Source organism: Oncorhynchus nerka, linkage group LG22 (assembly GCF_034236695.1).
Source record: "Oncorhynchus nerka isolate Pitt River linkage group LG22, Oner_Uvic_2.0, whole genome shotgun sequence".
Lineage (NCBI taxonomy): Eukaryota > Metazoa > Chordata > Actinopteri > Salmoniformes > Salmonidae > Oncorhynchus > Oncorhynchus nerka.
In genome coordinates this window covers 55132070-55148386 of record NC_088417.1, presented here as the reverse complement: position 1 = coordinate 55148386, position 16317 = coordinate 55132070, and the positions used below count along the sequence as shown (strand labels likewise).

The window sequence follows — 16317 nt, the reverse complement described above, 5'->3', positions numbered from 1 at the left end:
TAAATACCTTATCTATAATAAAACACTGCACTGCATAATTGCCCACAGCTCTTCAAAGAACCAATTCTATATTCATTTCAATGCGCTGTGTCCTTTGTTCATGAGCTCCCTGATGGAAAGTTCCCGGATTGTGAAAACAACAGACTGGTGATGACGTTTGTGCGCGTTCCCAGTATCAGTACAGAACATTTATTGAAATCAACAATTTCTGTCAAATAGACATGACATCACTTTGTTAAGCACAAAATGTGTTGATACAGCACTACTAAATAAAAACAATGAGATCTCTGCGTTAATTCACCCCACCCTCAAATGAACCACCATTTATAGCTCATATCCAAGAGACCGTGTCAAATGTGGTTTATGATCTAAGAAAATGTCCATACATGTATATGAATAGTCCAATGACGGTGCCTGCGCATCGTGGAAACCAATAACATGAAGCATTGTCCTTCTGCAAGCATCCAGTATCGGGTTGCGCTGTCATTAATTTGAAAAGGAGGCTCTTTATACAGAAGTGGGTGTCTCTTAACGGAGCTCAGGTTTTGTTTTGTGATCTGTATCTAGTTGGTTACTTGCTCTTTGCTGGTTTTTCAGTCTTCTTGGGTAGGAGGACCGCCTGAATGTTAGGCAATACTCCTCCTTGCGCGATGGTGACACCACCTAAAAGCTTGTTGAGTTCCTCGTCGTTGCGGACAGCCAGCTGAAGGTGGCGAGGGATGATCCTGGTCTTCTTATTATCCCTTGCAGCGTTGCCAGCCAACTCGAGGATCTCAGCCGTTAGGTATTCCAGCACAGCAGCCAAATAGACAGGAGCTCCGGCACCGACACGCTCGGCATAGTTGCCTTTGCGCAGTAACCTGTGGACACGTCCTACGGGGAACTGAAGGCCGGCGCGGGATGAACGGGACTTTGCCTTCGCTCTGGCCTTTCCTCCAGTTTTGCCTCTACCAGACATGTTAATTATTCTATTGTCACCTATCAATCCAAATACCAACCAGCTATACAGCGAATTTTCTGTCTGCCTTTACGTAATGCAGTTGAGGATTATTGTACTAATATACCTCAAGTGTCCCTATGATTGGACGGATAGGATGGAAACGCTTTAACCAATGGTGATGAACTACACCATTCAAGTGTCCAATAGCAAGAGCGCCGCTCTCCACACAGCTCTGCATTGCGATATTATATATAGAAGACAGGCGTATAACGTGTCGTGTTCTATTCACAGTAAGTGAGTGGAGCGAGGAGCGGAGCGTGCCCAATTTGACTGGAGCGTGGAGCGAGATTCCGAAAGGCTGGAGCAGTGACGGTTCTAGCTTGTATGGCTCCCTGTGTGCGAACCCCCCCTTTCAGCCCCCCCCCCCAACAAAACTGTCATTTTTATTCAGACATTTGGAACAACACAAATAAATAATCCTAACATTTAAAAATATAAATATAAAAATATATACAGTCATGGCCAAAAGTTTTGAGAATGACACAAATATTAATTTTCACAAAGTCTGCTGAAGTTGATGCAAAGAGTCTATATTTGCAGTGTTGACCCTTCTTTTTCAAGACTTCTGCAATCCACCCTGGCATGCTGTCAATTAACTTCTGGGCCACATCCTGACTGATGGCTGCCCATTCTTGTATAATCAATGCTTGGAGTTTGTCAGAATTTGTGGGTTTTTGTTTGTCCACCCAAGTTCTCAATGGGATTAAGGTCTGGGGAGTTTCCCGGCCATGAACCCAAAATATCTATGTTTTGTTCCCGAGCCACTTAGTTATCACTTTTGCCTTATGGCAAGGTGCTCCGTCATGCTGGAAAAGGCATTGTTCGTCACCAAACTGTTCCTGGATGGTTGTGAGAAGTTACATTCGGAGGACGTGTTGGTACCATTCTTTATTCATGGCTGTGTTCTTAGGCAAAATTGTGAGTGAGCCCACTCCCTTGGCTGAGAAGCAACCCCACACATGAATGGTCTCAGGATGCTTTACTATTGGCATGACACAGGAATGATGGTAGCGCTCACCTTGTCTTCTCCGGAAAATATTTTTTCCGGATGCCCCAAACAATCGTAAAGGGGATTCATCAGAGAAAATTACTTACCCCAGTCCTCAGCAGTCCAATCCCTGTACCCTTTGCAAAATATCAGTCTTTCCCTGATGTTTTTCCTGGAGAGAAGTGGCTTCTTTGCTGCCCTTCTTGACACCAGGCCATCCTCCAAAAGTCTTCGCCTCACTGTGCGTGCAGATGCACTCACATCTGCCTGCTGCAATTCCTGAGCAAGCTCTGTAGTGGTGGTGCACCGATCCCGCAGCTGAATCAACTTTAGGAGACGGTCCTGGCGCTTGCTGGACTTTCTTGGGTGCCCTGAAGCCTTCTTCACAACAATTGAACCGCTCTCCTTGAAGTTCTTGATGATCCAATAAATGGTTGATTTAGGTGCAATCTTACTGGCAGCAATATCCTTGCCTGTGAAGCCCTTTTTGTGCAAAGTAATGATGACGGCACATTTTTCCTTGCAGGTAACCATGGTAGACAGAGGAAGAACAATGATTCCAAGCACCGCCCTCCCTTTGAAGCTTCCAGTCTGTTATTCAAACTCAATCAGCATGACATAGAGTGATCTCCAGCTTTGTCCTCATCAACACTCACACCTGTGTTAACAAGAGAATCACTGACATGATGTCAGCTGGTCCTTTTGTGGCAGGGCTGAAATGCAGTGTTACTGTTTTTGGGGGACTCAGTTCATTTGCATGGCAAAGAGGGACTTTGCAATTAATTATTACATTTAAAATCAAATCAAACTGTATTTGTCACGTGCTGAAAACAACAGGTGTAGACCTTACCGTAAAATGCTTACGTACAAACTCTTATGGATCCGCCCCTTTAAAAAATATTGGGCCTAAAATGACACCCAAATCTAACTGCCTGTAGCTCAGGACCTGAAGCAAGGATCTGCATATTCTTGATACCGTTTGAAAGGAAACACTTTGAAGTTTGTGAAATGTGAAATTCATGTAGGAGAATAAAATACATTAGATCTGGTAAAAGATAATACAAAGAAAAAAACGTGTTTCTTTTTTTTTTTCATGGGTGTGTGCTTGATTTTATTTTATCTGTCTGCAACTGGAGTGGCTGAAATAGCAGAATCCACTCATTTGAAGGGGTGTCCACATACTTTTGTATATAAAGTGTATGTTAGATAGATGTCAAAAGACATTACAGAAGACAGAAATGCAAAAAGTGTCCTGCTTTTTATGAATTCACCTTACACGTGATATGTTCAAAGTACATATGATGAAAATGTTTGTAGTGTTGCAACACTGTCTCCTTTTATATGTGGTCTCTCTTCATCAGGTGCTTCTGCCTGATGGATTTAAAAGTGGTGGAAACCCTTTCCAGCCAATGCTCTTCCCAATCCAATGCTTTTAAATCCATGAGATGGAGTGTGCAAGTGACCACTTTGGGAGAAGTGTGTAGAATTGTGATGCAGTCCAATAGTCCCAAATATCTTCCTCTCCTCACCTCCTTTCATTCAGTACATAACCGCTAATCTGGAGGAAGTAGAACACTAAAAGCAACATGTTGAAAAAACCTCTTCTGCCCTTTAATCTATCTGGGATAATAATGAGGGAAAAGAGTTGAGGAAAGAAAGCCACTTAATAATATTAGGAACCATATTATATGCAATCCAAAGAAGGCACTCATGTCCATTTGAATACAATAAGATAATCAATGTATGATATCATTTTATGAACTCAAATATCCATGAAATTAGGACAAAGTCACATCTAAGACAGTACAAGTCTGTGATTTAATTCAGATCCTGTTACTACAGCATACAATGGAAGGACAAGACTTAATCGTGTATTAGCTGCATAATAAGGGTGTCTGCCCGCAGGTGGTGATAATGAAACCAAATGGAAATTCATAAAATTGTGGACATGGAATACTATAAACTCAGATTTTGTGGACTGTTTTGACAGAATAGGGAGGGAACGTTATTTATAAAAGGGGTTACATGAAGAAAATCGGACCTATCTTTAATGAAAACGGATGGCCCTCCCTTCAGCAAAATATATTTGACCTAAACCCTCCCTGAATGCTTGAAAAAGTGACCATCCCCTATACCCAAAATAATAATTCAAACAAAGTGGATAGCAGAGAACATGTCTACTATTTACCCTCACTTCTTGGACAGACCAGAGCCTTAGATTTGCAGTTTTATAAACTGTTCTTCGTCCTGTAAGCATTACACGGCAACGAAGGAATTTTGATAGCGCACAGGGCTGCGGGCCAGAAGGTTGTGGGTTCGCAGATCACTGTGGACAAGAGTAGGGGTAGAAAGATCTCTTTTATAGTATAAGCACTGCATGAATCTATCAACGTATTTGCAGGTCCGAGAAAAAATGCAATGCAATTCTACGTCATCTTACATATTAGCAGAATCTTTTTTAATACCACACAAATTACCAAAATTACAGGCTAAGAATGAACAGAGATATGCAGTGCCTTCAGAAAGTATTCACACCCCTTGACTTTTTTCAATTTTTTTGTGTTACAGCCTGAATTTAAAATGGATTAAATTGAGATTTTTTTGTCACTAGCCTACACACCATAACCCATCATGATGTCAAAGTGGAATACTGTTGTTAGACATTTTTACTAATTAATTAAACATGTAAGCTTAAATGTCTTGAGTCAACAAGTATTCAACCCCTTTGTTATGGCAATCCTTAACAAACCTTTGCTTAACAAGTCACATAATAAGTTGCATGGATTGACTCTGTGTTCAATAATAGAGTTTCACCAAGTAGTGAATTTCAAAAACGGATTCAACCAAAAAGACCAGGGAGGTTTCCAATGCCTCGCAAAGAAGGGCACCTATTGGTAGATGGGTAAAAATGAGAAAAAACAGACATTGAATATTCCTTTGAGCATGTCACTACAGTGACATGGGTGTATTGTTAGACCATCCAATGTGTAATTAATAACTTTATCATCCTTCCTAACTCAGTTGCCGGAGAGGAAGGAAGCAGCTCATGGATTGGTGACAATTGCCGAGTTTACTGGCAGTGATAGAAGAAAACTGAGGATGGATCAACAACATTGTTGTATTATTATTGTATTATTGTATTATTGACTGTATGTTTGTTTTACTCCATGTGTAACTCTGTGTCATTGTATGTGTCGAACTGCTTTGCTTTATCTTGGCCAGGTCGCAATTGTAAATGAGAACTTGTTCTCAACTTGCCTACCTGTTTAAATAAAGGTGAAATAAAATAAATAAATACAATTGTAGTTACTCCACAATACTAACCTAAATGACAGAGTGAAAAGAAGAAAGCCTGTACAGAATAAAAAATATTCCAAAACATGCATCCTGTTTGCAATAAGACACAAAAGCAAGACTGCAAAGAATGTGGTAAAGAAATTAACTTTTTGTCCTGAATACAAAACATTATGTTTGGGGCAAATCCAACACAACACATCACTGAGTGCCACTCTTCATATTTCAAAGCATTGTGGTGGCTGGATCATGTTATGGGTATACTTGGCATCGGCAAGGGAGTTTTTTAGGATAAAAATAAACGGAATAGAGCTAAGCATAGGCAAAATCATAGAGGAATACCTGGTTCAGTCTGCTTTCCAACAGACACTGGGAGACAAATTTACCTTTTAGCAGGACAATAACCTAAAACAAAAGTTCAAATATATAAAGGAGTTGCTTACCAATAGTTGCTTACCAATAGTTGCTTACCCATAGTTGCTTACCCATAGGGCGGTGCACAATTGGCCCAGCGTCGTTCAGGTTTGGCTGGGGCAGGCCGTCATTGTAAATAAGAATTTGTTCTTCACTGACTTGCCTAGTTAAATAAAAGTTAAATAAAAAAATATAAAACCAAGACGACATTGAATGTTGCTGAGTAGCCTAGTTACAGCCTTGACTTAAATCGCCTTGAAAATCTATGGCAAGACTTGAAAATGGTTGTCTAGTAATGATCATAAACCAACTTGACAGAGTTTGAATTATAAAAAATATTGTACAATCCAGCTGTGCAAAGCTCTTAGAGACTTACCCAAAAAGACTCCCATCTGTAATTGCTGCCAAAGGCGCTTCTACAAAGTTTTGAGTCAGGTGTGTGCATACTTACGTCAATTAGATATTTCTGTTTCAATTTTTTTATACATTTGCTAAATTTTCTAAAAACATGTTTTCACTTTATCATTATGGGGTATTGTGTGTAGATGGGTGAGAAAAATGTATATTTAATCTATTTTGAATTCAGGCTGTAACACAAATAAATATGGAATCATTTAAGGCTTATGGATACTTTCTGAAGGCACTGTAGGCCTGTTTGTTTATGTTATCATATTTCTCCAATGCCAAATCTATGTGTGTTGTTTGCAACTAAACTGTCCCTGTTTGCAAATAATTAATTCTGAGATGTCATTAGGAATCTGAGGATGGTACTTTCAAAAGTTAGGCCTACCTTTCTACCCCAGACAGTGTAAGGTCTACCTTTCTACCCCAGAAAGTGTAGGCCTACCTTTCTACCCCAGACAGTGTAGGCCTACCTTTCTACCCCAGACAGTGTAGGCCTACCGACGCAGAAAAATGGAACCATTAACTGCTGGCTACTTTTCTTCCGTGGCTTAAACTAACGAGTGGTCACAAGTGCTTCCCTAAAAGCTGTCTGGGTTTAAACATCTATTGTAGAGAAAGTTAATAGCTTAATCAATTGATAGTGACAGAATTAGACTACTTCCGAAGCAAAGTCTATATCTTGTCTCCTCGGCTGTAGATCAGCCTCTGAATCTCAAAGAAACAAAACAATGATATCCTCATATGCATCGTCATTTTCCCCTGGTATTTAACATATTTTTTCTAGCATAAAGCATCGCTGACCAAAACGCTGTTATATATTACTGTATATAATCAGTCGATCAGTTTTATTTTCTTCAATATCTTAAGCTAACAAGGGTAGGCCTATGCTTTTTGCAATTTTCTTTCATTAAAAGTAGGCCAAAGTTAACCTCTGGTCCATCTTCGCACTCTCTTTCTTAACCTGAACAGAACATAGGCTATATGCTAGTCCGCCTATCGCCTATTATTTTTGGAAGAATCCTTTGACTTTCCCCCTGAACTGCCACCACAGGCCTACACTGCACATCCATTGTTTTTTGATCAGCAAGAGCAGAGCAGGCCCGGGGCTCAGGGTTGGAATATCCATTGCAGTGTGTAATGCGGCGGTGCGCGCTAATAGCGTTTCAATCGGTGACGTCACTCGCGCTGAGCCATTGAAGTAGTGGTTCCCCTTGCTATTTCGTTTTTTTCTGTGAGTTCAATGGGCATATTGCACAGTTGCTCTAGCGATAAATCAGGTCAAGCCCGAACTGTGCGATGTATTGGGGAGTTGTAGTTGACAATACTATACATAGTTTAGCGCAGAAAACGCGGCAATTAACTAAAATGACCATAATCCATTGAGTGCCAATTTGTCCAGCCTCAGTAGAATAGACAGAAGAATATGCAATCGAGAGAGCAGTTGCTTCGCGGTGTATCTCTATCTGAAAATACACGGCCAAAGGGTTGTGCCAATCTCGTCATACTCGTAACCGTTTTATTACACTTGATACTCGTAATGGGATTTACTCGTGATAGGAGGCTATACCTCAAGTGCTTTTACCTCAAGTGCGCATTAATGTGCTATCACTCAAGGTGCATCTCAGAGTGCATGGTTATGCGCAACTCATTCACACACATTGAAAAAACGACCCCGACTGATGACAATGCACATGATTTACTTACTTAGTCCTATTCAATTATCAACTAAATAGACGAATAACTATCCTAATGCATGACTGGCTACTACTGCTTGTATTTATTCCAGACGCAGATTTCGATGACGGCTAATTCGCCTGCCCCAAGTAATGTTTCACTTTCGAAAGGAGCAAAACTTCTCTCCTGTAATTTATGCCATAACATCTGTACAATCAAATTAAACTATCAACATATATTTATTGTCTAATGATCTGTTGCTTGGTAAACATGTATGGACGAGAATAAATAATAGCAAGCATAGCCTTGGATCAGGACATAACAACAGAAGTCAGCAATGTAATAATTATACGGACCAAGTAGGTATACGAAACAATGCAAAGTAGACAAACAAAAACAACCATATGACCTCAGCAAAGTCGACAGGAAATAACTAGATTGAAAAACAATGACTAGCTACGGATTCTGATTCATACACGATGTTTGCAGTGGCGTGTATTCATGGATGCCAAGGGAAACCAGGCTTAACCAAATATTTGACCAATCCCAAAATAAAAATGATAAAAGACTCCAAATAAGTGTCATGATGTTGGAAAAATTGCGCACAACATTGTACAGGTCTTATTTTCACGATTTGGACATTAATTCTTTGCATTTTGTATTCCTAGTTGAATTAGTTAGGGAGCGAAAACAAAGTACAAGCCTGAGTACAATAGTTCATTGGTCATGTGACCTACTGACTTCAAACAAGTTTCATAATGTCCACTGAGTTGGCCTACACATTTCACACCCTTTAGTTTGTCAATTTTCATCTCACAAGATTTTACGTGTATTTTTCAAAATGTAAAATTTCAATAGCTCCTTGATCATGTGACCTACTGACTTTTAACAAGGTTCAGAATGTCCACTGACTACCCTTCTATATTGCACATCCTATAGTTTGTCCATATTCATCTCACGCGTTTTTACATGAATTTGTCTACATTTAACATTTCAATAGCTCCTTGGTCATGTGACCTAGTGACTTCAAATGAGGTTCAGAATGTCCACTCAGTGGGCCTACACATTGCACACCCTGTAGTTTGTTCATTTTCATCTCACACGTTTTACAGTCATTTTTTTGTCTTCACTATTATTCTACAGTGTAGAAAATAGTACAAATAAAGACAAACACTGGAATGAGTAGGTGTGTCAAAACTTTTGACTGGTACTGTATATATATATATATATAATATATATATATATATATATATATATATATATATATATATTTCCTGAGCTTTCTTATCTCCTAGACTTATGATTTATTTTAAGACTGTCTTTTTGTCCTTTTATGAATGTGTTATTCAATTTCTCTCATCTATGATAGTAAAGGCCAAATTCATTATTTGATCAATTAATTTTTGCATACGTTTAACACAGCTTAGACTTTATCACAGCTTAGACTTGTAAGAATTAACACGTTTCATCAATAAGGGATCATAGCTAGCTTTCACCTGGATTCACCTAGTCAGTCTATTCATGGAATGAGCAGGTGTTCCTACTGTTTTGTACACTCAGTGTAGATCGCTTTATATAATCAGTTCCATAGTTTTTTTTATACAGGGGTAGGCCGAAGCTTTTAGCAATTTCTTTTGACAAAAACAACAAGACCTCACATACCCCCTCAATTCGAGCCCTGGTTTTAACTTAACACATCAAGCTTTTCACTGACACTGCGATATTTAAGGAGTGCATGCTGACTGAAGGACCTGGCTGACAAAATCTATGGATAGTAGACTATAGTTTCGTCTGTCAGACAGAGTGTACCTCTTATTGTTTTAATAGAAAGAAATAGGCACCAACACAAAGCCCTCTTGTTGTTAGTAGCCTAAAGTCAAATTTAAATGAGGACTGTTTAAATGAATTAGGTCTTCTCAAATTACTCTACTTTCAGCACACATGCGCTGTCCATCTCAACGGCTGCCGCTTCATATTAATGCAAGTTATGTAAATTACTGTAATATGGCTATTGTTAGGTCAATAACTCGGAGAAATAGCTTAACCTTGGGCAACGAAACATATTGTTTTTTTTACTAAAATCAATTATAGCAGGAGGAAGCTTACCTCTGGTCCTACTTCTCATCGCCGCGCTCTCCCTTTCAAACTGAACAGGACATCAGTAGTCGTAGTCCGCACGCACATACACTGAATTTTATGGACAAACACATTTTTAAAATCCAGAAGAAGCCTTTGACTTGTCTCCTGAAGTGCCACGTACACATCACAGTCATTGGTTAGGCAGCACAAAAGGGTTTATGTCAGCAAGAGCAGGGCAGGCAGGGGCTCCTGATTAGGAACACCTATCCATTACAGTGTGTAATACAGTGTTAGTTTTACATAAACCATCCCAGCAGCACAAAAACTCAGGAAGTACATTTTCTTAGAAATATACTGTAACTTTGACCTGTGCTTCTCCGAGCATGCTCTTCGTATAGCCTAGGCCTATAACCTATAGAATAGGCTATGGGTCATTTGATTGAGACCACACTAGATGTACATGATATTGCGAGCCCATCAGAGAATCAGGGATGAGGGGCATCATCAAGCACACTGAGATATCATGATAAGCAACTAATTCTCGAACCCTAAGCGATATGACATTTAATCAATTACACTGGACAAAAAAACGACTAAAAACTATACCCTACCCCTGACTGAAATTGAAAAAACATTGCCCTCCCCCATTTTCCTCCGGGTAACAATTGTGTAAATTTCGACTGCTCCCCTTAGCACAACTATAGCAGTTTCCAAATAGACCTGGAGGGAATAACAGGTGCATGCAACATTTGACTTATTATTCCCTCCCTTTACTTTCAGATTTCCTCAAGTATTTCTGGTATGAATGTTCATCATTTCATTAAACTCTATTCAAATGACAGTCCTCCCCGTCTTGTTCTGATTCTGAGGCTGAAGAAATTTGGCCTGTCACCTAAAACACTCACAAACTTTTACAGATGCACAATTGAGAGCATCCGGTCTGGCTGTATCACAGCCTGGTACAGCAATTGCTACGCCCACAACCGCAAGGCTCTCCAGAGGGTGGTGCAGTCTGCACAATGCATCACAGGGGGCAAACGAGCTGCCCTCCAGGACACCTACACCACCCGATGTCACAGGAAGGCCAAAAAGATCATCAAGGACAACAACCACCCGAGCCACTGCCTGTTCACCCCGCTAGCACCCAGAAGGAGAGGTCAGTACAGGTGCATCAAAGCAGGGACCGAGAGACTGAAAAAAGCTTCTCTCTCAAGGCCATCAGACTGTTAAACAGTCTTCACTAACATAGAGTGGCTGCTGCCAACATAGACTCAAATCTCTAGCCACTTTAATATATTTAATAAATGGATTTAATAAAGGTATCACTAGTCACTTTAAATAACGCCACTTTTATAATGTCTACATAGCATACATTACTCATCCCATATGTATATACTGTATTTTATACCATCTATTGCATCTTGCCTATGCCGCACGGCAATCGCTCATCCATATTTTTTATGTACATATTCTGCATGTTATCAATAAAATTTGATTTGATTGATCTGTATTCCCAGTTATGTCACATCCATAGATTCAGTCCTAATGAATTTATTTCAATTGACAGATTTCCTTATATGAACTGTAATTTGAAACTGTTGCCTGTTGCGTTGAGGATGAGGAATAGACTAGAAACTCAGCTGCAGCTACATTATAGTTATTGATTCATTATCAAGTTATTGATCACATCGTTTCTTACTTGACATTACTTACCGCATTGCTTCTCTCAGGTGTAACCGGAACGGCCAGAGAGTGTTGGGTGTGAACGGGCAACAGCAGGAAACTCGTTTCTCGTTCAAGGTCTTCCACTTTGTCAAGCACAAGAACAGGACGCTGTCCACCTACCACCTGCACTGCTCTACCAGAATCTGCGAGAGGACTGTCTGCACCTCCCTGCTCCATGTCAGTTGCTGCTTCCTTGACCTTTTCCACAGACTTATTTTGGAATGGATTAAATTGTTTTTTTTTCTCCTCATCTATCTACCCACAATACGTCACAATGACAAAGCAAAAACTGTTTTGATTGCTCAGTTTGGCCGGGCGGCCAGCTCTAGGAAGAGTCTTGGTGGTTCCAAAGTTCTTCCATTTAAGAATGATGGAGGCCATTATGTTCTTCTGGACCTTCAATTTTGCAGAAATGTTTTGGTACCCTTCCCCAGATCTGTTCCTCGACAAATTCCTGTCTTCGAGCTATATGGACAATTCCTTCGACCTCATGGCTTGATTTTTACTCTGACATCAACTGTGGGACCTTACATAGACAGGTGTCTGCCTTTCCAAATCATCTCCAATCAAGTTAATTTACCACAGGTGGACACCAAGTTGAAGAAACATCTCAAGGATGATCATTGGACACAGGATGCACCTGAGCTCAATTTCAAGTGTTAGGGTCTGAATACTTATGTAAATGTTACATTTTTTTTATAAATTTGCAAACATTTCTAAAAACCTGTTTTTGCTTTGTCATTATCGGGTATTGTGTGTAGATTGATGAGGAACATTTAAAAAAAAACATTTTAGAAAGGGCTTTAACTTGTGGAAAATGTGGAAAAGGTCAAAGGGTCTGAATACTTTCCAAAGGCACTGTATATGATGCTAGTTATTGCCTATGACCTTGTGTAAGGAAGCTGTTCCAACCACCCCTATTCTTCCCAGAACTGAACGGACAACATGATCTGCTCAAGAAGGAGGCGGGAGGTCCAGTACACGGCTGTGACCAACACAGCCACAGTCAGCTTCGGACCCATCCGCACCCAAGTGGACTATGGTGAGCAAAAACCACTGATCATTCATGATCATCATTCGCGTCAGCATTCAATGGCCCATCAGCAAAATATTGCCGACACAGTAACAATTTATGGATCACTTTTACTTACTGCACGTTCATATACCAGTAATGCCTTTTTGGTTAAGGGGGTTTTGATGTTATGAACACAGAATTTCCTTATTATTTTACGCAGGTGATCCTGTCAGAATCTTATCTGAAGGTAATCATCTTTTTTAAAATCATAATCATTGATATGATATCTACATGAAATGCACATACAGTATTATACATTAAATTGAGTGCCTTCAGAAAGTATTCACACTCCTTGACACTACATTTTGTTGTTACAGCCGGAATTCAAAATGAATTAAATAGATCTTTCCCCCCTCACCCATCTACACACAATACCTCATAACGACAAAGTAAAAACATGTTTGAAAGCTTTTTCAAATGTATTGAAAATTAAATACAGACATTTCTCATTTATACGTATTTACACCCTAGTCAATACTTTGTATAAACACCTTTGGCGGCGATTACAGCTTTTAGTAATCTTGGTTGTCTGTATCAGCTTTGCACATCTGGATTTGGGGATTTTCTCCCATTCTTCCTTGCAGATTTTCTCAAGCTCTGTTAATTTAGATAGGGAGCGGTGGTGGACAGCAATCTTCAAGTCTTTCCACAGATTTTCAATGGGATTCATATTTTTGTTCTGAAGCCATTCCAGCGTTGCTTTGGCTGTATGCTTAGGGTCATTGTCCAGTTGGAACGCAAACCTTTGCTCCAGTCTAAGGTCGTTTGCACTCTGAAGCAGGTTCTCATCAATGATCTGCCTGTGTTTGCATCCATTCATTGTTCCCTCTAACCTTACCAGTCTCCCAGTCCCTGCTGCTGAAAAGCATCCCCAAAGCATGCTGCCACACCCATGCCTCATGGTAGGGATGGTGTTAGACAGGTGATGAGCTGTGCCTGTTTTTTTTCTCCAGACATAGCACTTTGCATTCTGGCCAAGGAGTTAAATTTGTCTAACCAGACAACAGAATCTTATGCATTATGCTCAGTCTTTCACCTGCTGTCATGTGCCATTTTCTCAGGAGTGGCTTCCTTCTGGCCACTCCCCCATAAAGCCTGGATTAGTGAGGTGCTATAAAGACAGTTGTCCTTCTGACTGGTTCTCCCATCTCAGCCAAGGAACAATTTAGTTCTGCCAGAGTGGTCATTTTGTTCTTGGTCACCTCCCAGACCAAGGTCCTTCTTGCACTGTTGCTTAGTTTGTCAGATGGCCAGGTGGACTCCAATCAAGTTGTAGTGATAACTGAAGGATGTTCAAAGGATTTGGATGCACCTGAGCTCAATTTGCAGTGTCATAGCAAACGGGTGTGAATATTTATGTAAATGAAATAGTTCCGCATTTCATTTTCAATATTATTGCAAAAATGTAAAAAAAAAATGTTTTCACTTCGTCGTTATGGGGTAGTGTAGATGGTTGAGAAAAGTAATCAATTTTTAATTCAGGCTGTAACACAAAATGTGGATTAAGTCAAGGTGTATGAATACTTTCTGAAGGCAATGCATGCTGTAAATAGATACTGCAACCTTTTCCCAATATTGAGTATTTCATATTTTAATTTCAACGGATATAATATTACTGAAATTGTGTCGAAAAACAAATCTTAGTGATGTCTTTTCTCTGAACCTGCAGTCGCGGAAAACATGAATCTGTGCAGGAGGTTGCCATAGCAGCAGGGGTCATTGGTGCACTCTGTATCTCTATGGTAGCCTTTATGTCATACTGGATCGTTGAGCCAAGGACCATGTCGAAGACGACACTACACAAGTGACACTTGTTGGATACGTGGTTTCTTTCCCTAAGTCCTAGTTTTTATGCTCACTGACCTAAACGACTAGGTGGGTCAGTACAATCTGGCATAAATTAGCATACCAGTTGACTATATTGCTTTCATCCACACAGCTTATTCAAGGAAATAGCACATGGGCAAGGATTTCACTTTCAGTTTTGGGACATGGCTGGCTGGTCTTAACACGTCTAGGCTACTAGCCCTTGAGGTAGGAAGGTTTTTAAGTCCAAAAGATGACTGGCAAATGTCAGGCTGAAATAAACACTTTTCCATGTGAATATACAGTGCCTTGCGAAAGTATTCGGCCCCCTTGAACTTTGCGACCTTTTGCCACATTTCAGGCTTCAAACATAAAGATATAAAACTGTATTTTTTTGTGAAGAATCAACAACAAGTGGGACACAATCATGAAGTGGAACGACATTTATTTGATATTTCAAACTTTTTTAACAAATCAAAAACTGAAAAATTGGGCGTACAAAATTATTCAGCCCCTTTACTTTCAGTGCAGCAAACTCTCTCCAGAAGTTCAGTGAGGATCTCTGAATGATCCAATGTTGACCTAAATGACTAATGATGATAAATACAATCCACCTGTGTGTAATCAAGTCTCCGTATAAATGCACCTGCACTGTGATAGTCTCAGAGGTCCGTTAAAAGCGCAGAGAGCATCATGAAGAACAAGGAACACACCAGGCACGTCCGAGATACTGTTGTGAAGAAGTTTAAAGCCGGATTTGGATACAAAAAGATTTCCCAAGCTTTAAACATCCCAAGGAGCACTGTGCAAGCGATAATATTGAAATGGAAGGAGTATCAGACCACTGCAAATCTACCAAGAACTGGCCGTCCTTCTAAACTTTCAGCTCATACAAGGAGAAGACTGATCAGAGATGCAGCCAAGAGGCCCATGATCACTCTGGATGAACTGCAGAGATCTACAGCTGAGGTGGGAGACTCTGTCCATAGGACAACAATCAGTCGTATATTGCACAAATCTGGTCTTTATGGAAGAGTGGCAAGAAGAAAGCCATTTCTTAAAGATATCCATAAAGTGTCGTTTAAAGTTTGCCACAAGCCACCTGGGAGACACACCAAACATGTGGAAGAAGGTGCTCTGGTCAGATGAAACCAAAATTGAACTTTTTGGCAACAATGCAAAACGTTATGTTTGGCGTAAAAGCAACACAGCTCATCACCCTGAACACACCATCCCCACTGTCAAACATGGTGGTGGCAGCATCATGGTTTGGGCCTGCTTTTCTTCAGCAGGGACAGGGAAGATGGTTAAAATTGATGGGAAGATGGATGGAGCCAAATACAGGACCATTCTGGAAGAAAACCTGATGGAGTCTGCAAAAGACCTGAGACTAGGACGGAGATTTGTCTTCCAACAAGACAATGATCCAAAACATAAAGCAAAATCTACAATGGAATGGTTCAAAAATAAACATATCCAGGTGTTAGAATGGCCAAGTCAAAGTCCAGACCTGAATCCAATCGAGAATCTGTGGAAAGAACTGAAAACTGCTGTTCACAAATGCTCTCCATCCAACCTCACTGAGCTCGAGCTGTTTTGCAAGGAGGAATGGGAAAAAATGTCAGTCTCTCGATGTGCAAAACTGATAGAGACATACCCCAAGCGACTTACAGCTGTAATCGCAGCAAAAGGTGGCGCTACAAAGTATTAACTTAAGGGGGCTGAATAATTTTGCATGCCCAATTTTTCAGTTTTTGATTTGTTAAAAAAGTATGAAATATCCAATAAATGTCATTCCACTTCATGATTGTGTCCCACTTGTTGATTCTTCACAAAAAAAATAGTTTTATATCTTTA

General features: G+C 40.1%; 1 protein-coding gene across 1 annotated transcript; it reads right to left on the bottom strand.

The window, feature by feature from the left end:
• Window positions 1-173: 173 nt before the first annotated feature.
• On the bottom strand, window positions 174-1047 carry LOC115105371 (histone H2A). The gene has a single exon (XM_029627336.2). It carries the CDS (start codon window positions 956-958, stop codon window positions 572-574), a length of 387 nt encoding a protein of 128 aa, XP_029483196.1. The 5' UTR covers window positions 959-1047; the 3' UTR covers window positions 174-571.
• Window positions 1048-16317: the final 15270 nt, after the last annotated feature.

Excerpts from the sequence above, each read along its gene's own strand:
- LOC115105371 (XM_029627336.2), bottom strand. The coding sequence starts at position 958 with ATGTCTGGTAGAGGCAAAACTGGAGGAAAGGCCAGAGCGAAGGCAAAG.